The sequence below is a fragment of the Aedes aegypti genome, chromosome 2 (assembly GCF_002204515.2).
Source record: "Aedes aegypti strain LVP_AGWG chromosome 2, AaegL5.0 Primary Assembly, whole genome shotgun sequence".
In the NCBI taxonomy this organism is placed as follows: domain Eukaryota; kingdom Metazoa; phylum Arthropoda; class Insecta; order Diptera; family Culicidae; genus Aedes; species Aedes aegypti.
The window spans coordinates 352,718,872-352,745,086 of NC_035108.1; the positions used below are offsets into that span (position 1 = coordinate 352,718,872).

A 26,215-nucleotide genomic window follows, 5' to 3' on the forward strand; every position below is an offset into this window, starting at 1 on the left:
TCGAAACCGCGGGTCTTCAGTACATCGGAGAGTATGCGAGTACTTCCAATGAAGTTGAGAGATTTGCAGTTCCACGTACCGAGTTTCCAATCGCTAGTCCATTTTCGTCGCTGTGGTCTTTGCCGATTGTTCCGGTCCGTATTCTCTCGTTGACGTTCCTGTGCTGATGTGTTTTTACGGTTGGCTTGCAGGGCCTGACACCAACCCCCTAGATTTCCGGAGGACCATTCCCCCTAAATGTTCGGAGGGCCATAGTGCGCAGTTTAGCTTAGAGTCCTTCTCTGGCACTCGGACGATGATCAGCCGCCCCTGACATGGAGAACAGACGCTGTTGTGAACCGCTCCTAACGTGGAGTACAGACGCTCCAGGTTTGCAAAAGCAAACCCCCCCTTCCCTGTCAGCATACGACCAAAGTTCCCACCGGGGGTTGGTTACCCGATCTTCCCCAAGGTTACTCGTACCCCGGCCAGTACCACGAGGAGGTAGGGATAGGAGTTGCTGGGCAAGAGGCTAAGGACCGCACAAAGGGGTCTATTTTATTCCTGCAGGTACGCGAGGTACCAATGGTACGCCATGCCCAGCCATTTACCGCGCCCAACGAGAAAGGAGCAAACGCCAAAAATAGCCAGGTCTCCAATCACGAGCTTGTAGCAGTGGCGAAAGCATTGAAGGTGAGAAAGGCCCCCGGACCGGATGGAATACCGAATGTGGCACTTAAAGCGGCGATCCTAGCGTACCCGGATATGGTCCGGAAGGTGCTGCAGAAATGCCTGGACGAAGGCCACTTCCCAAATAAATGGAAGATCCAGAGGCTGGTTCTGGTACCGAAGCCAGGAAAACCACCTGGTGATCCATCATACAGGTTTATATGCTTGCTGGATACACTGGGCAAACTCTTGGAACGGGGTGGCTAAATATATGGAGAGCGAGCATCGCCAGCAAAAACGTAGAGGGAATCTTTACTGCGCCATAGTTACGATTGACGTTAAGAACGCGCTCAATAACCTCAGTTGGGAGGTAATCGCCACAGCGCTGCATGGACTGCAGGTTCTGTGCGGGATTCTGCAGATCTACTTCAAGAATCTAGTGTTGGTGTATGCAACCGACGCCGGTCGAAAGGAGTTAAGAGTAACAGCGGAAGTTCCGCAAGGGTCCATAATAGGTCCGACGCTGTGGAATGGGATGTGGGATGGGGTCCTATCACTGGAGTCAACCAAGTGCTAGCGGAGGCAATCGGAACGGACGAGAACTGGATGAATGGAGTTAAGCTTAAGATAGCCCATCACAAAACGGAGGTGCTACTAGTCAGCGATCGAAAAGCGGTTCAACACGCTGAGATTACCGTCGGGGAACATGTCATAGCATCACAGCGGTCGCTTAGACACCTGGGCGTGATGATAGACGATCGGCCACGTCGACTATGCATGTGAGAAGGCGGCAAAGTCGACCAACGCACTTACAAGGACCATGCCGAACACTCATGGTCCGAAAAGCAGTAGGAGGTGTCTTCTGGCTGGCGTATCATCGTCGACACTGAGATACGAAGTTCCGGCCTGGGGTGGAGCACTGCAAACCAAGCTCAACAGCACGTCCCGGTTGGTGGCCATGAGAATAGCAAGCGCATACAGAACAATATCGTCGGATGCAGTATGTGTGATCACCGGGATGATTCCGATTTGCATCACTCTGGGAGAAGACATCGAGTGTTATCAGCGGAGATGCACTAGACAGGTGAGGAAATTGACGAGGATCGACTCGCAAGAATGGGATGCCTCTGAGAAAAGGAGATGGACTCACGGACTCATCCCGAATATGTCGACCTGGGTGAACAAACAGTGTTCGCATCGTTTTGTCCCGTGTGTATTGAGAGAGAGGAAACATCAGAACACGTTTGTGCTTATTCTGCGCGGCGTGTGAGTCGAGACCAGTCGCTCTCATCTCGGGTGACGTGAGACGACTAACGCTAATCAAATGAGAGCGAGTCGACGGATGTCACCCCATTTGACTCGTCTCACCTCACACGTCGCGCAGAATAAGCACAGTTGTCTTCGACTGCCCGCGGTAAGCGATCCTAAACTTTGGAATCTGGTGAATACTATGGTGGTGGAGATAACGTCTCGCAGATTAACTGGCGGGAAGAGCAGCGAAACGAGAGGCAGAGAGCAGTGCCTGGCATCGGGTCGTCGGGGCGCTAATTAACCGGCAGTCAACCCCCAACCATTGAATCGTTTGACCGACCTTGGCACTCGAGTCAGAATGACGAAGAAAAAAGACGAAGATCTCCCCTGTGATAGCCGCCGGTAGTCGGGGTACCATCAGTGAGGACGCCTCCCCAACCGGAACTGGGTGACAACCTCCGACGCCGGGGGAAGTCAGGAGGAGAAGGAAGCCAGAAACTAAGAAGAGGATGAACGACGGAAGGAGACAGAGAAGCGGTGGAATATGAGAAGGCAGTCTGCTCAACATACAAGAGCAAACCACTGCACAGTGGTTCCATTTGTTCTACGAAGCGGTCATTAGGGATGACAAATACCATCAGAAATTGCCAAATTAATTATTTTTGACTGTTGAACTTCGTCGAGATTGATGTCGTCATCGATATCACTTCAAAAATTCTGATTAGGATGCGGAGATCATATTGCGAAGGCTCTGCGCATATAATAAAACCAACTTTGCAATTATTTCTCTTTCCGCGTCGAAGATTAGGTAAAGTATTTAATATTTTATTGAAAAGCATAATGAAATCTTTGCATTAAAAGCAACAAATTAGGATTATTATTGTCCAACTTGAGAAGATTCCTGTGATCCCGCTTTTCTCCACATGCTCATAAGCCTACTTTTGGTATGTGGATTTAAAAACCTATTGAACACTTTTCTAAGTGCCGAAGATGTGCATACCAAATAAATACTTGAAATACTTATTAATTGATAATGCCAATTTAACATCAAATCTCTACCAAAACCATATAATGAACATGTCACTTAATGTAATCAACCTTTTGTTTCAAATACTTACAACTAAGAAATAACTAATAAATTGCGTCTTAATATTTTTGTTATTTTCACAATTTTTTTTCTTAGTGCTGGATCTATAGATACTGGAATGTTGTTGGAAATCTTGTTTTGATACAACATTTTCATGTTGTTCCTTCCAGATTTTGGGAAGTCATGTCATATATATTAGAATGGCTGTTGTACCATACTAATTCAATTGTCTCAGCGTCCTCATTACAATTACTTATGAAATAAACATACAATGTTGCAAGTGTATAGAATTGAAGTATTAGTAGTGAAAATTTTATTATTTTGTTTATTCATTCCAGTTAGCTACAAATATTCTGCCGTGAATTGCAAGCCAGTCCCATTTGCATTTTCGTCAAAATTGAGTTGAGTTAAGTTTTCAACATCTCTTCCAATGCTCTTTCAGCTACACTGATAAAATAATATAATTTGTTCGGAAAAATTAGGAAAAAACAGCAAGTCAAATTGTCCGATAATGAAAAGTAACGGCATACCAGTCCCACTACAGACTTTCGCACCGTGGAACACAAAAGTGTAACTTGTTTTGATCATCTTTATATTTTTCTCGGAAAGATATAGTAATGAAAAGCAAGTTGTGAAAGTTTCATTAAGATTGGAACATCTTCGAATCGTCTGGAATGTTTTGAATATTCGTATGGAAAACGAGTTTGAAAACTTCACAGTCTATTTTCTCAATGCCTACTTTTTACAGATGGGACTGACTTGCGATTCACGGCAGTATAGTGGTATGAAATAAATAGGAGAAGGTATCGACCGTGATTGTTTTTATTTTAATTGTTTTTTGCGACTCAAAGCTAAAGGGAGTCAATAGAAGCAAATGATGGAAATGAATAGGTGGATAGGCGTCGCAAGGGAGCGACAAGATTGAAATTTAATTAGGTGGTGAAAGTTGAGCAAGCCATTTTAAAGTCAGTAAGCATCGAAGCGTCCTGTATTTTGCCTAGTTTCTCTACTGGAAAAGGGTTGGCTCAAAGCTTTGAGCTTTGCTACCAACAATATTTGAGCTTTGCTACCAATGAATATTTCTATCATCGCCTTTATTGGTAAAAACTAACAAATTTGAAGGCACGCTGCTAACTTATTTGCAAATATTTGTAGCTTGAACCTTCACCAGTTCATTTTCCTACTCAAACATGAACATTTGATGGCAGACGTTTGATTAAATGTGATTTAGAACGTATTTAAAAACGTACTTTAAATAAGGCGATGTAGTTACGTGAGTAGTGAGTAGTGAGTATATTTCTAATCTCAAAACTCACATCAATACTGACTTCTAGTTGTCAAATAACACTCTAAAATGTTTCGGAAGTGATAGATATACATCTGTAAAATCAATTGATTTTTGGTTCGCTAAAGCGATTGAGAAAGTGCTGAAATTGCTTAATTTTTTACGCATTTTTAACACATGAAAAATACACTCAATCATTCATAGTCCTACTATGAATTTCATGCAGGAACGTCTATAATATTTATGTTTCAACATTCTTGAGATCATAATTGTTTCATCCAAAGGTACAGAAGTGACAAACAAGACATTATGTTTTTCGATTTATGACCCATGGGCGGTACCACTGTGCACTGGCAGACTGCGCAGAGGGCAATAGCATAGTGCGTCAAGAGCGTAAGGCAGCGTCCATTTATTACGTAACGCTAACATTGGAAATTTTTGACCCCCTCCCACCCTCCGTAACGCTTTTTGTATGAAAAATTTCAAATTTTTGTATGAGCCGTAACGCTCGAGCCTACTCCCCCCCCTCCCCCTAGAGCGTTACGTAATTTGTGGATGCCGCCTAATAGGAGTGCACATACACAGATCCCCCACTTCCCCGCAGACGTCGCATCTAGTGGAATCCGGAAGGATCCAGGCTATCGCCGAATGTGAGGACTAGTGTTTAGTGGATACCCGAGGAGGAAAGAATAACTCGCCAATAACTTATGCATACCATATTTTGGTATCATACCATAATTAGGTATTGCTCAGTTATCAATACCTCATTTTGGTATTATGATGGTATTTGAAAAAAATATTTTACAATACTTCATTTTGGTATTCGATAGCTATTGAGGACTGCTGGAGGTATTGAACTACTATTGGAAAATTTCACTTTTATATGGAAAATCATCAAGTATTATTGAGGTATTACAATACCTGATCTAGTTATCAGTTTGGTGTTCGTAGAATATGCTTGAGATATTATATGAGGTATTTTACCTCTTATGCAGGGCTCATTCATACCTCATTGAGGTTGTAGGTATTGGAAATTATCTGGTATGGAATACCTCAATTTGGTATTCAGTAGTTATTTTCTTCTGCTCGGGTAGGCACGCAAGTGAATCCCACACAGTGCCAATTCTCAACAGGCCGTCGTTTTGAAACGTTTTGGTACCTCACAATAAATAAAAAAAAGGACTGGGACCGCTCAAGAAGTCCTTCGTGTTTGCCTTGAGAATCAAGTGTTCGGATTGCAGACGTGGTGTCACGTGTACCTTGAAACACTTGTGACATGTGACAACAACGTTTCTCGCGAAGTGAAAAGACGTTTTGCGTCTGCGAACAGTGCCTTTTATGGACTACGTAACCACCGCCCTGTATAAAACATGGATTTTTCCGGTGGCTCTCTACGGTCACGAGGCGTGGACGTTGAAAAAGGTAGACTGGAAAGCCTTCGGTGTTTTGGAGCATAAAGTGCTGTGGACAATACACGGTGGGAAACTAGAAAATGGTGTGGCACATGAATCACGAAGTGTTCACAGATGCGAATATTATCAAGCGTGTAAAATACGGCAGACTTCAGTGGGCTGGTCACTTAGTGCGAATGTCGGAAGCGAGAATTGTGAAAATAATATTTAGCAGGGAACCAAGTAGAGGTACGCGATTTCGTGGAAGACCACCAATACGCTGGCTGTACGCAATGGAAGAAGACCTGGCGACCCTAAACGTTCGGGGCAACTGGAGAAGTACCGCCTAAGATCGACGTAGATGGAGCTCTATAATACGCCCGGTAATGCCATGACGCTACGTTGTAGTCATCAATGTAGGTAGGTATACAAGTTCAACATTGGCAAACATTGAAAAAACAATCAGAACAGAGTATGTTGCCCAGATTAATGTTCTATCTGGAGTTCTTCTACAGTATTGGACTTAGTCGATTCTTTTCCAAAGTTATCGAGTTTTTGCATTCGTATACTTACGGTGGCAAACACGATGAAACTTTATGCCGATGTCGAAGGAAGGTGAGCAAATTTCAACTTGAAAAATTCATAAACCGTACTAATTTGAGTCCACCTACCATCGGCACGAGCTTACTTAGTAACCGTTTTTTATCGTCTGAAGTTCCTTTCGTTTTTTTTTTTTATTTTTAAGTCGGAAAGTTTTTCTTTGAATATTGCAGCCTCGTTTTTCTTTCCAGTAGCCTTCGGATAGAAAATTTTATTTTAAATTAGGACTCGTGGAGTTCCGCTCTCCTTGCTTCATTATTTTAATCGGCAGTAAAATGATAACAAAACAGCGATCCCAAGCACTGGCAGGAACTGAAATCGTTAAAAACTCCGATCTCAAACCCCCAAACCATTGAATGGAACGTATCCCCCATTCACCCCCTCCCCTAATATTCCCCAACGAAATCCAATCAAAAGCTACTCACGTTAAGTTCCTCCCCGCAGAAGGTGACCTCGTCGACGCTGAACTGGAGGTCCTCGTTGCGACGCTTTTCCTCGGCCAGTTGCGTTTCCAGTTTGGCAAGTTTTTCCTTCAGCTACACGTGGCGGCGCGAAAAGCGGAAAAGAAATAAAGAAATTAAATTCCCATCTCGCATCTGGGTGGTGGTGGTGAAAGAATAGAACTAAATGAAAGCTCCCAAAAGGCGCAAAGAGAGAGAATACGACACGCTAACGAGCAACCAGCCCAAACAAACCAAGCAACTTGTTGTGCGATGGCTACGTGCTTCTGTTGCTGATGAGGAGTTGGCGAGTCGGTGGTCCAATCGATGGATTCCTTGGAAGAGAGAGAGAGAGAGGGGTAATCTCTAGGGGACCAGATTAAGCCCCCCACTCTGAGGCCGTCCATTTCCTTTCCTTTGGTATGCCGACGAAGATGATGCTGGATACGCACAATTCTCATTGTTCATTGTCTGATTCTAGGGAAGTGGATTTTCATGCCGGATTTTGACTGGCGAATAAAACAGAAAAATTGTAGGTGAAAAGACAATTCCAGGAATGTGTAACAACGAAATGTTTACGTACCAGCAGCAGCAGGGGACTTACCGTGATTTAACTGTCAATCCTTAGGATTGCCTCTGGGCTCGGATGATTGATTAGGAAATTCGGTTACCGTGAATTACTGGCTTTAACATTAAGCTTCTTTAGTAGGTCGCTCTCAGATCTGATTGTTTTCCGTCATCCTATTTCTCACACTTAGTCACTAATGGTTGAAAACTAATCGATTGAGCCTCAAATAAACCAACTAATAAAAAATGGTGGAAAACTTGCACTCCAAGAAACTTTATACATGAATTACATGAGCATAAGTACCGATTCATGATCGCACAGTTCGTAGTTGTTACACCAGAACAATCAAAATTTCCCAGACATCCAAATAATGGGGCTTGAGATTAACTAGCTATTTTCAATTTACACATATCAGAGGGTAGAGTAGTGGTTAGAGAGGAGCATTAAGATGGGTCCAAAATTTTCTACTATTTGCTTAATGCATTTAATTCATATTCAAGGAGAAGGTTGACATTATCCAAAGATTCCAAAAGGCAGTCTTCATCCCGTTAGCAATTAAACACTTTTACAGATATGAACGGAGAGCTTTCCCTGCCATAAATATAGAAAATTGACAAAATGTCCTGTTCACGATCGTTTAAAGTTGTGGTGTTCAGGGTTAAATATGCTGCGGGTCAAATCAAGATTTTTAATCAGGGCTACGGGCCGTATTTATAACGGAAATAACGGATGGGTGTATGACTATCGATATTGTGAATCAAAAATCTTGAAAATTCCTGAACGAATGATTCCTAGTTATCTCCTGCAAATTTCCGAATAGATTCCAGCAAAATTAGACTCCTGGGATTCAAGCGATCTATGAGGAGTCCTGATTTTTACGGAAATCAATCATTCGATTTCTGGGGATTTCCAGCGAAAATTGGAAGAATCAATATTCTGAATTGCAGATTCTGTGGACTTCTGACTTTTTTCTGGTATTTTAATCGGTATTAATCGGATTCTCAACGAGAATTTTGAGGATTGATAACAAACAAATATAAAAACAAATACCAACAATTTGTAATCAAACGGTTATAAATAATATCATGGAATAAGATGTTACTTCTGAGCTGCTGAACAGTTTTGCCGAAGACGCTTTTTTTTAAGCGTTAAGGAGCCTGTGATATCTGCGGAACAAAAAAATCATGCACACCAACGGCACCTGGAGGCTAAACTTTGGGCCTCATGGCCAGAGTAATGAAAACCCTAGGTATACGGTGTTTCATAAATTATGGGCATGACTTTGACAACGAAAATAAAAAAAAATATAAATACTTTTATGTTTTTGTTTGATAAAATAACTTTTTACATTGAAATTTTTTATATTAGAAAATCAATTCTCATCTAGCCAGCACATACCCTACTTATGAGTTTACTGGAACTTAACTAATAATAATGATGAGTTCAAGTAAGTTGAATATAAGATGTTCCGCAAGAATTCTTGTTTAAATTTTTTTTGTTGGCATTGCTAGGGAACTTTTGAAAAAATGGTAAAATTCTGAAAAATAGCTTGTTTTTCTTTGGTTTCGACCCTTTTGAAAATCGACCACAGATAAATGCGGATTTTCAGTTCGTATACTTAAGTTTATAATTTTCGATAAAAGAAGTAATGGTCTGATCCTTTATCGTAATGGCAACGATTCATAATTTATTTATTTTTATTGTACGTACTCTAGGACCTAGCACAATTTACGTACAACAAAGTCGCTCAGAAATAACGCAATTTGTGCAAAACTGATAAGAGAAGCTTCCAGAAATGTAACTATATCAACAAACAGATAGCAAAAAAAAACGATCAAAATTCAAAATATCCTCTTGATAAGTTCAAGAATAGAATTTATAAAAAATCAGATTTTTATTTGCACTTGTCTCGAAATGGTAGTACGGTAAAATCGTGCCCATACTTTAAGGGACATCCTAAAACGCCATCCTTGTAAGTGGTCTGCAAAACTAGTCTGCTCACTAGCGCCGCCTGATGGCAAAATTTCAAATCTTATGGCTCGAATAATGATAGACCTTGATGTACTGAACAACTTTACCAGAGATACTGAGAATTTGTTGTTTGTTCTTCAGGAAATTGTAAGGAATCTGGTATTTCTCAGCAACCTCCTGGGACTCCTATTGAGTGCTATGGATTTCAAACGGGATCCTTAAATTTCTATCGAAAACTTGAACATTCCAAGTGAGATTTAAGCAGAATCTAGGGATTACTAACGTCTACTGGGAACACCCAAAGGACTCGATAGGATTTTTCAACAGACTCTTGAACACTTCCAACATGTTCTCAGCGGAATCTAAGGATTTAAGCAATAGGTAACTAGAAGATTTCTAGCGGAACCCAGTGATTTCTTCTTGAAAACACGGAGGTTTACAACAGAGTCCTCAGACGAATCCTAAGGATTATCAGCAGAATCTGCAGGCTCCTCAAATCCTGGTGGGTTCCTTCAGAGACATACATAAGAGATCCTGAAAATTTCTAGCAAGTCTATATTTCACACATGTTTTCAGTATGGTAGAATAAGTGTTTTCCATAGATAAATGATCATGTTGAGAATAACTTTTGAAAATAGTCTATGAGTTTTATATGCAGTTTGTTTGAAACATTCTATGGAGAAAATGCAGTGAATCGTTTAGCCCACAAGAAAAAAAAAATACACTGAAAAAATATTTAATTTTTTTATCATGGAAATTAAAATTTCACTATAGAATCTTGATAGGAGACAGATTTTTCGGACGCATCAAACTTGAAATAAGACGAAAATGGCTATCTCTAGAGAGGTGATAATGATAATCATTATGATTTATAATAATTTCACGATTTTTATTCACTCACTAGTGGTCCCGGCAAACTTCGTCTTGCCATCAAGTAGGCTGTTGGAAAACGCTATGGATCGTCCCATACAAAATGACAGTTCCGTGCACTCTCGTTTTTCCAACTTTCCCGGTGAATATCCTGGGATTTTTATACACACAAACACGTTGGAACTCTTGATGAACATACAGGAGAAAGAATCATTCAAATGCGTTGACCCGTTCGTAAGCCATTTCGTGACATACAAACACCATTCCATTTTCATTTATATAGATTGATCTGTATTAATTTGTCAAAAAAAAAAAACAAAATTTTAAAAATCAACCAATCAACGTTTGTATTAAAAAAATTCTTCAACATGAAACTTTGTCATAAAAGTCTGTTTCCTATTGAGAAACGGTGAATGGTAAAAAAAATATTTTAAATGAAATTTTTGTGTAAAATAAAAATTAATGTTTTTTTTTCTAATTTTCAATGATAAAAAATAAAAAAAATTTTCAGTGTTTTTTTTTAAGATAGCCCAAAGGGTTCACTACAACTTCTCCATAGAACATTTTTTTTAATAAAATAAACAGTTTTGGAAGTTAGTTTTAAAGAAATTGCACACATAGGCCATTTTTCAGATGGTCGGCGTTAAGTCAGAGTGGACCAAGTGACATTTTTCATATTTTGATAAAAATGGGTTTAAGGTGATTATAGAACGAAGCCATACCTCAAAATTTCAAGAGCACAAGACTTGAGAACCAAACAGCGCAACTCGTTGAAAATTTATCCCATTGGTCATTACCGGCAGGCAAGCAGTTTGATTGATTTTCAACGCAAACTGTTGTCAGATTCTCCAGTCTTGTGCTCTTGAAAATTCAAAGTTTGGCTTCGTTTTATAATCACCTTAAAGTCTAAAGCTTCGTAATTTTTGAACTCGTTTAAATTTTGGTACAATATTTCTACACATCTTTGTGTTACTTTCAAACAATATAATGTGAAGTGACAATCATGAAAAATCATAATCCAAGCCTCTGATAGAAAGATTTTTTGATGGATATTTTGATCCACTCTGACTGAACTAAACATCACCGTTCAGTGAGTTGGTTCACTCGGACTGAACAATTTGTAGGAAAATAATAATCATTTAATGCTTCAATGGTCAAACTGGGTGCTATCTCCAAGATTAGCAGATTATCAAGACCCTTCGACACCAGTATCGTAAATTCTTCAATAATCCATATCGTCAATACCAAAATCAGTGGCATTACGATAGCTTGAAAATTAAGGTATTGCAAGGTCATTGCATTGGAGACCAGAAATATTCAAATATGCGTTCAGTCAGAGTGGACCAAGTGAAAATCTTGAGTACCGACCAAAATATACTGGTCCAATAAGTGGGTTCTAGCACATTTCATACATACACCATAGCACTACCATAAACTTCTATCGGACTCTGAAATTGACTCAAAAGATGCAATAGTCAATCAGTTTATTGCTTTTCAACACTTGGTCCGCTCTGTCTGCACAGATATTGTTGCAATTTCTGACCACCCATCCAAATATGGAAAATGGTCAAAAATTATAAGCAAATGCATTGAATTAAGTAATATTTATTAATTTCTATTGATGGATAAGTAGAAGAATCATTCGATGTCGAAAAATCTGACAGATCTCTTGACATATTCTTCATTTCCTCGCATTCCTCAGCGCGCTGATCATTTTTGCTGTTATGGTAATAAGCACTTGGTCCGCTCTGACTGCACACTTTTATCGATTTTATTGATCATCCAAAGTAAATTTGTTACATATCTCTCGCAGTTTACAGCATTCATCAAATCTGGTCAAAGTGAAACGGAGGAAGGGTAATTTAACATCTAATGAGTGAATAATCAAATTTTCCCAAATTTTTTGTACTTGGTCCCCTCTGACTTAACGCCGACCAGATGTTATTCTTGAGTCAAAATTATCGATTTATCTATGGAATCTATTATTCTACCATACCGAAAACATGTGCAAAAGGAGATTGGGCAAAATTGTATGGAGTTTGGTCCCGGAATGTACACAGATGACCCATATATCATTCGAAAGATCGAAAAGAGATGAGAAAAAGTTGATTTGGGGCCAAAAATATTCATCGTGGGAGAAAAAGCTACATACAGTCGACTCTCCATAACTCGATATTCAAGGGACCATCGACTTATAGAATTATCGAGTTATAGAATATACCGACAGAAAAAAACATAAAATCGAAGAAAAAAAATTCTGTGTTTCCAATACATATATGATCAGTTCTGTAAGAAAGCAATATGATTTTGTTGATAGCATTTTACAAACAATTATTTGACAACATTTTTTCGAAATGCTCGAAAAATTACGTTAATTTAACTGACTTTATTTTCATATTTATCAATTCTTTTACGACTTTCAAGTATTTATTCACCTTTAAACAAGAATTAGACCAAGTTTCCTTAAATAAGAATGATTTTAAAATAGATATCGAGTTATGGAGAGAAATTTACCTCCTACATGACATCCACTAATGGAGATATCGAGTTATAGAAATATCGACTTACATATGGAGAGCACGATGTATGGAAATTTGAAGGGACCGAAAAATCCATCGAGTTATAGAGTATATCGAGTTATAGAATATCGAGTTGTGGAGAGTCGACTGTATGTTTGCTAGAATGGTGTAAGAAAGGGTATGTTTTGGGTGACTATTTTATTGTATTATATTTCTGGTTCAGTTTGCTAGCAATATGATTGTTCAAACCAGCAGTTTACTCAGGAAAGAATTCCCAGATTACATGCGTATTCAATAACTGATTTTTAAATGGAAGTTCAGTCAAAATATTAGCTTATTGCTCACAAAAATATCCTATAAATCGGTTTCAAAACAGTTGTAAAATAGTGGTTAGTGCAATGTGGGTGACAGAGTCTGGTAAAAAATTTTACTTATTATGAATATTTATTTTTACGATATTCAATGTTTTGCCGTCTAATATAACCATGCGATGTTTTCATCTCTGAATCAAAGTCTCTATTCACTTCTTTCAAACATAGAGCTTTTCATCATTATTTAGGCTTTGAAAAAAAAAAAGTTTTTATTCAATTATCAAATAGCAGAATACATCTAAAGCCCATCTCAAACCAAGCGAAATAGCTTTTTTCTCCCACGACGGATATTTTTGGTCCCATACAAACTTTTTCTAGTCTCATTTAGATCTTTCAAATGATATACAGTCATCTCTCCACATCTCGATATCGAGATAGGGAGAGATCGAGACAAGGAACAAATTTTTGATGAATACTAGATTGAAAAACACTCCGTTGCCAAGAAAGTAATACACAAACAGACGCCATTTTACGCTCATAATTTGTTTTGAATCCCAAAACATTGGTCTAGTAACCTTAGATGCTGGTCATATCGACATACGAAGAGAAAATTGGGAACGAAAAATCAACAGAAACACATCGAGATATGGAGATATCGAGACAAGGAGGATATCGAGATATGGAGAGAGAGAAAATGTATGCAGACTGAAGGAACTTATGAAATCACCGACATAGAGAGAGATATCGAGATGTAGAACATCGATATGTGGAGAGTCGACTGTATGACTCATTTGTGTACATTCCAGGCCCAGATTTGCCCATTCTCCTGCAAATCGAAGATGGTCAAGTTCTGTGACTGACCGATTTGACATGGAATTGGTCTCCAGTTAAATTGCAAGTCAGACCCATCTTCCTACCTATGTCCAAAATATGTTAAACCAATCATATTGTATATTGGGATACTAAATTATTTCAAATTTATGCATAAAAATTGAAAAATAAGAATCACAACAAACATACTTCGGATAATCGAGCCTAGAATTCCGGATAATCTAATCCCAGATAATCTACACACTAGACATTACAAACTTTATTATTCAATGGAAAAGCCACACAGTCCTAATCCTTAGTTTTGAAATATTTTATCAATATTTTATATTGAAGTATTTGTACTCATGGATTTAATTCATAGTTTAAAATGAAAATGAAGAAATGACTGATGGTCGTTAAACTCATTTCCACAAAAAAATGTGTTCACGCCGAACCTCTCGATCCAAATTGTTGTTAAACCTTTCTGAATTCATAAAACACTTATATGTATCCATACGTTACTATGCATACAAAAAATAACACATTTTGATTAAAAATATTGTGGAAAAATATGAAGTTTGTGATCCATATTGGAAATAAAGGCATATCAACTTCAATAGCAACTACAAAATAAAATTAATGTGCAGGTGCTGAATAAATATGAAATGCAGAAATGTACTTGAAAACTATGAAGATTTCACGAAGTGGACTACTTTAAACTTTGAGCGACATTTTGTCAATGCCTGCTTTTTCCATACGGAACGTTTATGCGTTCATGATCATTGCAATCCTATCCATGAAAATTAGGAGTATTTGGTATTTTTTTCCTTTTGTTTCGAATCGGTTTTGATATTTTCAATTTTTTGGAATCACATTGAATATTTAAAAAAAAAATGATGTAGGTAAAATTAATTGATTCCACGCAGACGGTTTCTAATTGTTCTTAACAGTTTGATTATTAATATTCTTACTAATGATTTGTGGGGGCCTTTGAAATGTGGGGCACGGGGGCCATGAATTACGCAACTATTGTAAAAAATTTATCAAATTTACTGACGTAAATTTTCATCGACTATTTTGGTTAACATGAAATTAATCATGTGTAATATTAGTTTTTTTTTCGTAGAGTGATGCGTAGTAATTTTGCTCGTTAAATTCATATGATTGGGTTATGACAAATTATGATTTTTTTTTTTGGATTGCTCCGCCATTACTCCGCCCTCACGATCCATACGTGCGGCCTGCAGATCAATATGGGCGACCAGGTACCTCGTGACCAATAATCGAAAAAAACGACTTGTTCTGATAGGTTTTTCTTGTACAACATTCCATAGTAAACACTTCTGTTAAGATATTCTTGGAATATTATAGCAAGATCTTTTGTATTTTCATTGATACAGTATGTCAAAGTTAGAGTTTTCAAGAAAAATAAAGAATTCAGTACAAATACAAGGCACATGAAAAATTGCATGTACTGCATAATCGTAATATTTTATATAGATATTTATACATGTAAATGTTCGAAAACTTACTAAAAAACTGTTTTGGAAAAAAAAAATGAAATAAAATTAGTACTCTAGTTCGGGTAAATGTGAAGACTACACTCAAACAAATATATTTGATTTTTTTTGCGAAGCTCTACACATTTTATATCTTTTTGTCCCAAGTTGCCCCAGGCTAAAATTTCTTTCCAAGGTCATTTTTTTCATTTTAGGATTTTTTACTTTTTTCAAAATTTTTAACAATTTTCCATTAATAAATAGTAAAGGTTATTTCAGGAAATAATTGTATATAGTAAAATGCTCTATCATCATTACTACTATAAAAGTTCTAATATTCATAAATGTCCTGTATGCATCATTAGTAATAAAACTAATTATTTAGCTATATGCTCTATTCAAAAGTGAGTCTCGCCTTCCATAATGAAGATCGTTGGTTGAACACTATTTAAACCAATGGTAAAATGGAGCAAATGATAAAAGTGAAAAATCAGTTTTCGGCGGTTAAATCGACCAATCGAAAAAAATAAAAACAAACAGCTGTTTTATGTTGATTTAACAGGCTTTTTCATTTTTGATATTGGTTCCATTTTTACTTGGGTATTAAAGAATATATTGTTTTTTTTTTTTATAAAAAGTTTAATGAAATTTGTAAAATGTATTTCACATGAGTACGTTTAGCATAATTTTAAGCAGTTACGGTGTTCATAATCGACATTTGGCATAATGATATGTATGGTCATACACCTTGACGAGTTGTCCCGTCGTTTTATTGAAAATGCTCAAATGCTAAAATTTTTCTTATAACAACAAGCACTAATTACTCAGAAACGGTTGCACCAATTTGCTTTTTTTTTTTCAAAACAGACTCTTAAGAGACATTTGGTTTGAAAATTCTGTAGCATAAGGTTTTTGGAATATCTCCGAAATCAAATGACCAACTATCAAAATCAATACAAATTATAAAAATAGAAATGTTTTTGAGAACTTGTAAGCTATAAATATAAATATAAAAATATCGATTGTCATAAATTTCATAAAAATTATACTGCCGATATAGGACAGTAGCAACAATTACAAAAACGCTAGTAGTAGTTCACAATTGTTAAGCGGAAAATAACTATCATCGTTTTAGGAATTTTCAAAACCAGTTTTTTTGCTCAAAACTGAAGCAATGTTTATGAAAATCTATCATTGCAATACACTTGCTATCTGTAATGCAGTGATAGATTTTCATGAGGATATCTTTAAATTTGAACGAAAAAACTGGTTTTTCATTTTTGATGATTGCTGATGATAGAATGATGGATTCTTGAGCCTTAAGAGTTTCGTGTGTTACTGATCAATTTTCCAGAAATTATGAGTTTCTTATTTGAGTTAACCCGTATAGGCCTGAGTGAAAGCAAAAATACTGAAATTCTCACCTCTCTGCAAATTCTTAACGGATTCAAATGATTTTTTGTCAGTTCACTGGAGTATCTAGTTTCTGGAAGTGGCCAGAGGAACTCGGAAATATTCATGTGGCCAGAGTTATTCCGGTGGGTCACTGGGTCAGGTCGGGTAAAAAGGGCTATTTTTCGGGGCATGCCAAGTTGCCTTTATTTATTTGCGATGACAACCATTTTGATTTGTATAAACCATTAGGATCTGATATTCAACATTATAAATGAAGAGTTTTGCACCGTTTAAAATATACCTGATGTCGCCATTTGGACGTAATGCCCGGAAGAACCGGTTGTAAATTTGTTGGATACTAATCCGTTTCAACTCTCGAAAAGTATAAATCAAACATAATTGTGCACTAAAATGCGTTCCCATAAGCTTGGCACAGATGTTCAGATACAAATTTGCCACTTCATCGTAAGTATGAGCCATCCCGGGACCCGAAAATGGTCATTTGTAGGATTAATCAAATGCAAAACTCATAGTTATCCAATTCAATCGTTTCTCAAAAGGTTTACACTGATGCAATTTTCTTAAAATTCCGTCATGTAGTGGCCACATTATAGCTGATTCCGGAAATTATCAGTAACTTGAAATTTGCCTACCTTCAGGGGCACAAACGCATAGTACCCTTCTCACCCGACCTGACCCAGTGATCCACCGGAATAACTCCAGCCACAGGAATATTTCCGAGTTCCTCTGGCCACTTCCAGAAACTAGATATGTAGGCCAGTGAACTGACAAAAATCATTTGAATCAATTTGAAAACGCCAATCCTCAGATATCATCAAATAGAGATGTAGTCTAAAACAGCTAGATACGTGTTTGACGGGATTGTTCTGTTTTTGTTCTCCATTTGTCTCGTTTCAATCCGATTAGCTTATGGTCAGTTTACTAATGAGGATTCTTTAAATCAGCTAATTCTCATTATGCAACATGTTTTAGTATGAATATCATGTCCAACATTTATTATGCTAAACGTCTTCATGCGAAATTGACCACAACTAATTCGTAAGTGTGTAATAACAAACGAGCCACCTTTTCGGAACTCTTCATGAGTTGAGATGTTGAATTCAGAATGATAATGAAATAAATCTTCATATTGAGTGGAACCACATGCTGGGTATGACTGAATATTTGATGATGCATGACCAATTAACCTGCCAGCAATCGCGCGATTTGTCAGAGGCTAGATCAAGCTGAGGGTCGTGGGTTCGAAACCCACCGGTCGAAGATCTTTTCAGGTTGGAAATTTTCTCGATTTCCCTGGGAATAGAGTATCTTCGTTCCTGCCACACGATATACACATGCAAAAATGGTCAATTGGTAAAGAAAGCTATCAGTTGACAATTGTGGAAGTGCACATAAGCATACAGAGCCTGTTTTCTGTCTGAGTTGGGACGTAACGTCCGAAAGGAGGAGAAGAGCCAAATGTGGTACACAACCCGACCAGACGGAAGAAACAAGATTATAACAGAATGTGTTCCCCTGATATGATTTTTTTATATCACCAGTTGTTATAAAACATGTACCGCTAGTAGTTAAAATAACAAAAATTCTAACAAAATTTGCACCAAACTAAACTAAAATATAACAAATCCTATTATAATTATAACAAAATTATTACAGAATGTGTTGCGATGATGTTACAAAATAACAAAATTATTGCAAATTATGTTACTGTTCATGACATTGGATGGTAATTGCAACAAACTTACAAATACGATGTCAAAAATATAACAAATGTTGTTATAAATGTGTTTCTAAAAATATAACAAATTGAGAACAACGTCATCTTGATAACGAAATTATATCAAATTCTGTTATTTTTAACTGCTGCTGATAGGAATGTGTTATAATCTTGTGATGTGGTTCTGGTCGGGAATACAACAGTGTGACCACTGAGTTGTAAAAACTGCATGCGCTTCAGTTTTTGATTATTCTTCTATGAATTTAGTTCAAGAGTGCACTTCAATGAGTTTCTCAATAGTCTTCAAGTGCACAGATAACAAACTAGACAGCGCCATCCATCTCATCCATAACGCACCCAAATTCGCTACATTCTACTTCGAAATGAACTTGCTAGTGACTTCAACCGAAATCGTCGTTTTGCTGACAATCATCATCCATCCGGTCCCATCGAGCGCCCTTCTCTGCCGCCAATGTTTCAGCCTAATTAGCTGGGAGGACTGTGAACGGGCAACGCGGGACAACCTCTGCACGGCCCAAGGAGTCAGCGCATCCCATCAGGGCTGGCTTCACGACAACCCTTCGCTTCTGGTGGGCAATCACAGTCGGTTCAGCTGCTTCAAGTACGTGGCCCTGGTGAATCGACACAACGATAAAGGCCTCGTTACGGCTTACGGTCGGGGATGTACGTTTGCGATAAATGACTTCTGCGAAGGGTGGAAACCTTCGGTGGCCGTGAAATCGTGCAACGTGTGCAGTGATCGTGATATGTGCAACGGTGGGTTCAGGAATTGTCATCCTTCAATAGGAATAGTGTCCTTGCTGTTGGTGAGTGCGCTGATGTACCAGCAATGAAAAAACCAAGTCAGAGCAAACATTTGGACTTAATCTCTTGCTTCTTCGAAATGCCTACAAATTGCATATGAATGTGAGGCCACCAACGCGTATTCTCATTCAAGGTCGTCGTCGCGCACCCGCATTAATGTGCCAATCGTAACCGAAGCATGAAATGCGTTCCGACACCAAACAAGGTACATTCATTGCCAAGCATTATGTTGTTTCAACTTGTCGAAGAGTAAGTATTGGCACAAGTGCAGAACCGACCAACTTGTTCCTATCATGCTCGTTGCAATATTATGCGGATGAGAACGGATGCAGAACGCAGGGATGGTAGTGACTGAGTTTCTTGAAAATGGGAGCTTTAGAAATATTTTGTTTGAAAAAAGAAACCAAACAGGAATGTAACGAAATTCAAAATGGCTGCCATTTTTTTAGCTTTAAATGAAAGCTACATCCTTCATCTATACCAGTGTTTCAAAATTTTTTTGACTTTTGCCCCCTTGAGGTCAATATATTTTAAAATCGCAACCCTAATATGAAATTTTTATTTTGTCTATTAAAAGACCGCTTTATTTTGTTGGGATTCTGATCTATATCTTACCATAAGTGTACCAAAATGATCAATCTATCAAATTTGTGTCAGTGTTCAGACAGATTAGTCTAGTCTAGTCTGGCTTTGTAAAAATATGTCTAAGACTTCATATTTTTTATCCTAATTTGATACAGATGTTTCACCAAATAGTAAAGCTCAAATACTACAGGAAATAAGAAATGCAAGCAGAGTAAGAAAAAAGTGACTTACAGTTGTGTTCAGAATAATAGTAGTTAAAGCCGATTTTCATACAAAATGCTCAGCTTTGGCATGTTGAATCTTTGTTTCCATATTAGCAATCGGCATGAAATTTTGGCAGTGAACTACAAATATATTCAATTTCATTATCACAAGATTTGAAAATTTTCACACTACCGGCTAAAAAGTTAAGCACCAGGTGAAATCGCTCAAAATAATAGTAGTTTTTCTTTTGTAAATTTTTGTTCAGCAACAATTTTATAAAAAATTGGCTTGTTTATACATTTATAGCTTGAGTGGAAATGGTTGAAACGATGAATAAAGAAAAAATCAAAAACTCACAATACAGCAGATAGTTAAATTATTAAAACTACTGTTATTTTGAGCGATTTCACCTGGTGCTTAACTTTTTAGCCGGTAGTGTGAAAATTTTCAAATCTTGTGATAATGAAATTTAGTATATTTGAAGTTCACTGTCAAAATTTCATGCCGATTGCTAATATGGAAACATAGTTACAACATGCCAAAGTTGAGCATTTTGTATGAAAATCGGCTTTCACTACTATTATTCTGAACACAACTGTATATGATCATTTTGATTAACATAGGGGCTTTTCAGATACTTGCATTTAAAAAAATGATCTAGAAAGAGATCTGCTACCAGCCCTGGGGACGGCATAATGTTCCATGTAACTAGTAAAGGACAATTGGCCTTGGAGCCAACTATCTGCCCCACAGTGGGGTGGGTGAGCTCAGATCTATTCAATAGCTTTCTGTTCAATTGTACCTAGCCTTTCCTTCTCGGGGACCGAAGAACAGTACACAGTTTCTATACAAGTTACGGTCTGGATCGGTTTCTGTTCAGCAATCGTTGTCATCCGGCTGCCATTGAAAACTGCCAATACAATGGATAATTGCATCGCAACCCGGTTAATTGGGGACGCGCCGGTCGATTGTTACAGCCAGCCGCTCTTCGGATATAAGTTTCCGTTGACCGCGTTTGTTGTAATACGGTGAATTGACTATCTACCACGTGTGCGATTGGATGCGCTTCCAGAAAATGGCTGGAAATACAGAATAACCAGGATAGAATTCGTGGTATTCAATATGTTTTACATCGAAATTCCATCTATTATTGCCAAGTCAGCAAGGCATTTAGATGCAAATCTACTCTATTTGGCGGATTCGATCAACGGAAATACTTCTACGCTATAGGTACATATAGGGCTCCGTAAAAATCTTTTTCACTGTTTCATAAAATTTGTAAACAACAAGGCCGGTAAAAATGGGCCTTCCTTAGCCGAGTGGTTAGAGTCCGCGGCTACAAAGCAAAACCATGCTGAAGGTGTCTGGGTTCAAATCCCGATCGGTCCAGGATCTTTTCGTAATGGAAATTTCCTTGACTTCCCTGGGCATAGAGTATCATCGTACCTGCCACACGATGTACGAATGCGAAAATGGCAACTTTGGCAAAGAAAGCTCTCAGTTAATAACTGTGGAAGTGCTCATAAGAATACTAATCTGAGAAGCAGGCTCTGTCCCAGTGAGGACGTTAATGCCAAGAAGAAGAAGATGAATAGTTCTGTGCAATCCGGTAAAACTCTTACAATAAATCTGTCCAAGAATTGGCGAGAAACCAGCTATGAATTATGTGAATTCTGCTTAAGAGTTTATAACAACTGAATCTAAGGCCTTGTGAAAATTCAAAAACGCTTATCTCAGAATCGGTTCCAAAATAAATTCTAGGGATATTGGTTGAATCCAGCTACGGACTAATTGAATCAATGTTTATGCAGAAACTTTTGTTCAAATTTAACAGAAATGTTATTTTGTCAGTCAAGTGAGTCAAATGATCAAATTATTAAAAAAACTTCATGTTTCTCATCAAATCGACCACCTTGAAGATTTCTAACGCTAGAGCTTGATTGGCCGCTCTCCAGATCAGTTGCACTCACACGAAGAACAAATCAGTTGACTGCTTGGGAGTAACAGACACCCTCAGTGTATAAGTACTGGTGATCTTACATTTTTAGGCAACAATGGCGCCTGCCACGTCACAATGCAGACCAATGAGAAGAAAGGGGAGGAATTGATGCTGCATTGAAATGGCATCAACAGTAGACCGTATATATCACTGCGTCTACGCCAGTTCATGCGGGAAGGATGTAAGAAAGACGGTATTTTTATGGCAGATATGCTTGCTGTTTGGTAAGTAGACTGCCTATGTATCAGGCGTAAGGAAAGGCGTGCTATAATTGTATTTCGAATAATCCAACATGAACTAATTATACATAACACAAACATGAACAGTTAGTTTCTACCAAAGTACTCCACAAAACGAATCCGAAGTGTTGTAATCGACACGTTGAAATCAAACAGATGGAATACTTCGTTGAACTTGCGGTCATGAATCTTACAGGATCATGCTGTCCATAAAGAGTACTCCGACTTCCGAGACTAATGAGGTGACGCCTACGCGGTGGGGTATGGACATTTATATCAGCCAACAGGGAAGGAGAGTCGATTTCACCTTTCAACAGATTGGAAACAAATGCTGTTTGAGCAACATGTCGCCTGTTCTCCAAGGTCTCGATTCCAATTGGGCGGCAACGGTCGTGGTACGGTGGCAAGTTTCTTGGATCGCGCCATGGTATGTTTTTGAGAGCTCGGTGTACAAATTTCCTTTGGACAGATTCGAATCGCGTGATCCAACTAGTATGAAAAGGACACCACACAACTGCAGCAAATTCCAAAATAGGACGTACTAGAGCACTACACAACTACTTTAGGCAGAGCGGGTCCCTGAACCCATCAGACACCTTCAACACAAAACCAAGTTGCCTATTTGCTCTGGAGATGACATCGTCATAGTGGTAGTTAAAGGTTAGTTCCTCGTCTAAAACGACATCTGAGTCACGAACTCGTTGCACACGTTCAAGTGTCGTCCCTAAACACGGGTAGAAATCAGAATCCAAAAACAAGATTATGGCTCATGATATCATGATTCCGGCGTGTTTTCATCTTATGAAAATACACCATGATTTGGACTCATGATATCATGAGTCAGATTGCCGTAACGCAACACACGCTGTTACTGGTTGCTCGGAATCATGATTCCAATGCCAAAAAAGCTGAGTCGCGCATCCGTTTATGATCGACAAAATAAAAAAATAAAAAACAAAAATTGAGAATCGAACCACGAACCTTTGGATTAAGAGTCCTGTATCACACCACATTACCACTGTATCATTTTGATGTTGAGGTGATCGAAACGAATGAGTTGAAACAAAGCGCACCGCTTAGTGTTTTCACCCTGGATGTTACGCTTATGAAGAATCATGATTATGACTCCAGGAACCATGATTTGTGATCCTGATATTATGACCTAACCAATTTATGAATTTCATGAATTGTAAATCATGGTGTGGGGATCAGATTTTTATCCGTGAAAGCTTATACGGAAATCATTTACGATCATATAGACTTTAGCATCGTCCGCAAAGAAAAGCCTGGTTCCGGGTGGTAAAATCAGGGATGCATCATTGATGAACAAAGAGAACAACAAGGGTCCAAGGTTGCTGCCTTGTGGTACTCCAGAGATATTCGTAAACGATGCTGATTCACATGATTGAACCTATCTTTACACAGAGCGATCGATCCGTAAGAAAAGAATTAAACCAATTACTAAAACCGGTGGAAAATCCGCATTTTCTAAGTTTCAGAAGAAGTATTCGACGATCGACACGGTCAAATGCCGCTTCGAGGTCCAAATAAACAGCGTCTACTTGTTTGCCGGCATCAATGGCTTTAATGCGAAGCGTCGTGAATGCAACGAAATCCGACTCGACGGACCTTCTCGGAAAAAAATAATGATGATGGAAAAATAGATGCGTAGGGAAACGGTTTTTGTCCGTCTCGGGTTCAAGCAAATTCTATGAACTGTGATAGATCAACTTGTGATATTAAGAGTTGAAGATAGAAGCAAGTGAAAGATAACAACTACAAAGTACGAGGAAAGGGACGGGCCTGGGATTGAATCCATGACCTTCTGCTTATGAAGCCGAAGCGGTAGCCACTGGACCACCAATTCCGTCTCAACCACCTTGAAGTTTCTAACGGGTATTGAAACTACAAAAATATTTGTGTAGATCAATAAACTTAAAAAAGTTAAAACAACATGGAAGAGTCACTGAATTGAATTTAATCTTGCGTTAAAATTAGATCGAAGTACGATAAATAACATGCGTTCAAAAAAAATCCGTGCGCTTCCAGTCAATTTCACACTTTACCATTACGCATAATTATTCTATTTCCATATTACCAAAACCACGCAGAGCCACGAGGGGGTTTGAAAAGAAAGAAAAAAAATTAACCACGTGGTTTATGGACAACCCCTGGTGCTCTATATACAAATATGACGTCCGATAACTTCATAAAAATGTACAGTCAACTCTCCCTTACTCGATATTTCCCGATATCAAGTTAGAGAACAAAAGTCAACGTTGGTTTTAATGGCTAACGCGATGGTCCCATGGATGGATACCTCTCAAACTCGATGGCCCCTTCAATATCGATTTATGGAGAATTAACTGTTTAAACTAAATAGCTGATCTGTCGTATGATCGCATTTCTCAATCCAACTCATCAGCATTGTAGAAAGCAGATTAATGTTTAGTAAGCGATCCGGCCAAACGACCCTCTCGGTCATATGGCATTTAGCCAAACGGCAATCGGCCAAATGGCCGGACATCGTCCCAGCGTTGCATCATTTTGCGAATGAATGTGTTTTGTTTAAAATGAAGGAATTAATTTTGATCTTGTGTACATACTTCCAGATGTGGAACTTTCACTGCTATATTTACCAAATTTTTGTACATCTTTCATTATCAGATTGAGCTATGAGATTAAACTTTGTTCGATTCGAGATATAATTCTGATATTCTCGTTTGTACGATTTGTAGTCTGGGATGTTTGTATCTAGGTTAGCTTCATCGTCAGATCACCTCTGAGAACATTTCCAAGAAATTCCTTTTTTCTTCAGTATTATAACACAAATCACTCAACTTTCCGAGTTTTCTCAGCAATTTTACCGGGATTTTAATAGAAAAAAATAGGGAGAAACTTTGAAAAAAGTTTCGGACTTTGAATTGGTTAGTTGATCTAGTGTAAAAATATAAGAGGGTTAACAATAAGCTTCAAAAAGTTCGTCAAAGGAAAATCCTGATTTTTTATAAGCATTTCGTGATCCAATCATCTAAACATTCCAGAAATTTATTTAAAAATCCTAGAAGGTTATGGAATGATTCCTCAGAAATTATCCACAGAATTTCTCAAGATTACACCAGGAATTTCCCTAACGTGTCCAAGCATTTCTCTGGGTAGGGATTTCTCAAGGAATTTCTACAGAGATACACTACGCAATTCTCCAGCAATTCTTAATTAGATTTCTCTAGGAAACTGGCAGAATTATTCAGATAATTTAAAATATCATAAGGGATTACTCCTGTTCATTTTCTCAAGCATTCCTTCTTGTATTTTTCCAGTAATTGCTCCAGTTATTCTACCAAAGATTTAGAAATTTGCTTTAGAGCTTTTCGAAAAGTTCCTAATAAAAATATGTAGAAATTCTTATGGAGATAACCGAAATTTTCAAAAGTCCTTGTGAAAAAAATATCCAACGATTTAACGAGAAGTCTATCTTCAGGTATTGTCCCATGTTTTATATCTTGATTCGTTTCTTCTTGGGAACTCATAAGTAACTCATTTTATTTTTAGACCCGTAGGGTGCTAATTGGGCCCTTCATGACATGGGGTGTTTTTCTCGGCCGAATTGTGTGAAACTTGACAAAAAGCACTTCAATATGGCGCAAATTGCATTCAAATATGAGACAAGACACTCATCAAACCGACAAATGGATGCAATTCTAGTTAAGGGTAAAACTCAAACATTAAACTCAATCAGTATTCTAGAAGCTAAGATACAAACCTCAATTTCGGACTCTTTTATATGAAAAACGATCAATACATGCTTTGTTTAGCACAATCTCTCAATTGAAGGATTACGGGATCGTCTTTTCTTGCTTCCAGAAGAAACTTTTCTTCCCAACTCTCAAACGATTACGTAAGACCCGTAAAACCAGAATGCGGTTTATGTGCATACGCTCTATCGCACACACCGGGCGCCATCACCAAGAGACACTATA

General features: G+C 38.0%; 1 protein-coding gene across 1 annotated transcript in view; it reads right to left on the reverse strand.

Annotated features, from left to right (window-relative positions):
- LOC5579471 (restin homolog) overlaps nucleotides 1-26,215 on the reverse strand; it is a 354,271-nt gene that overhangs the window by 27,146 nt on the left and 300,910 nt on the right. The window contains 1 exon segment of the mRNA XM_021846323.1: nucleotides 6,688-6,798. Within this exon segment, the coding sequence (XP_021702015.1) occupies nucleotides 6,688-6,798 (111 nt within the window).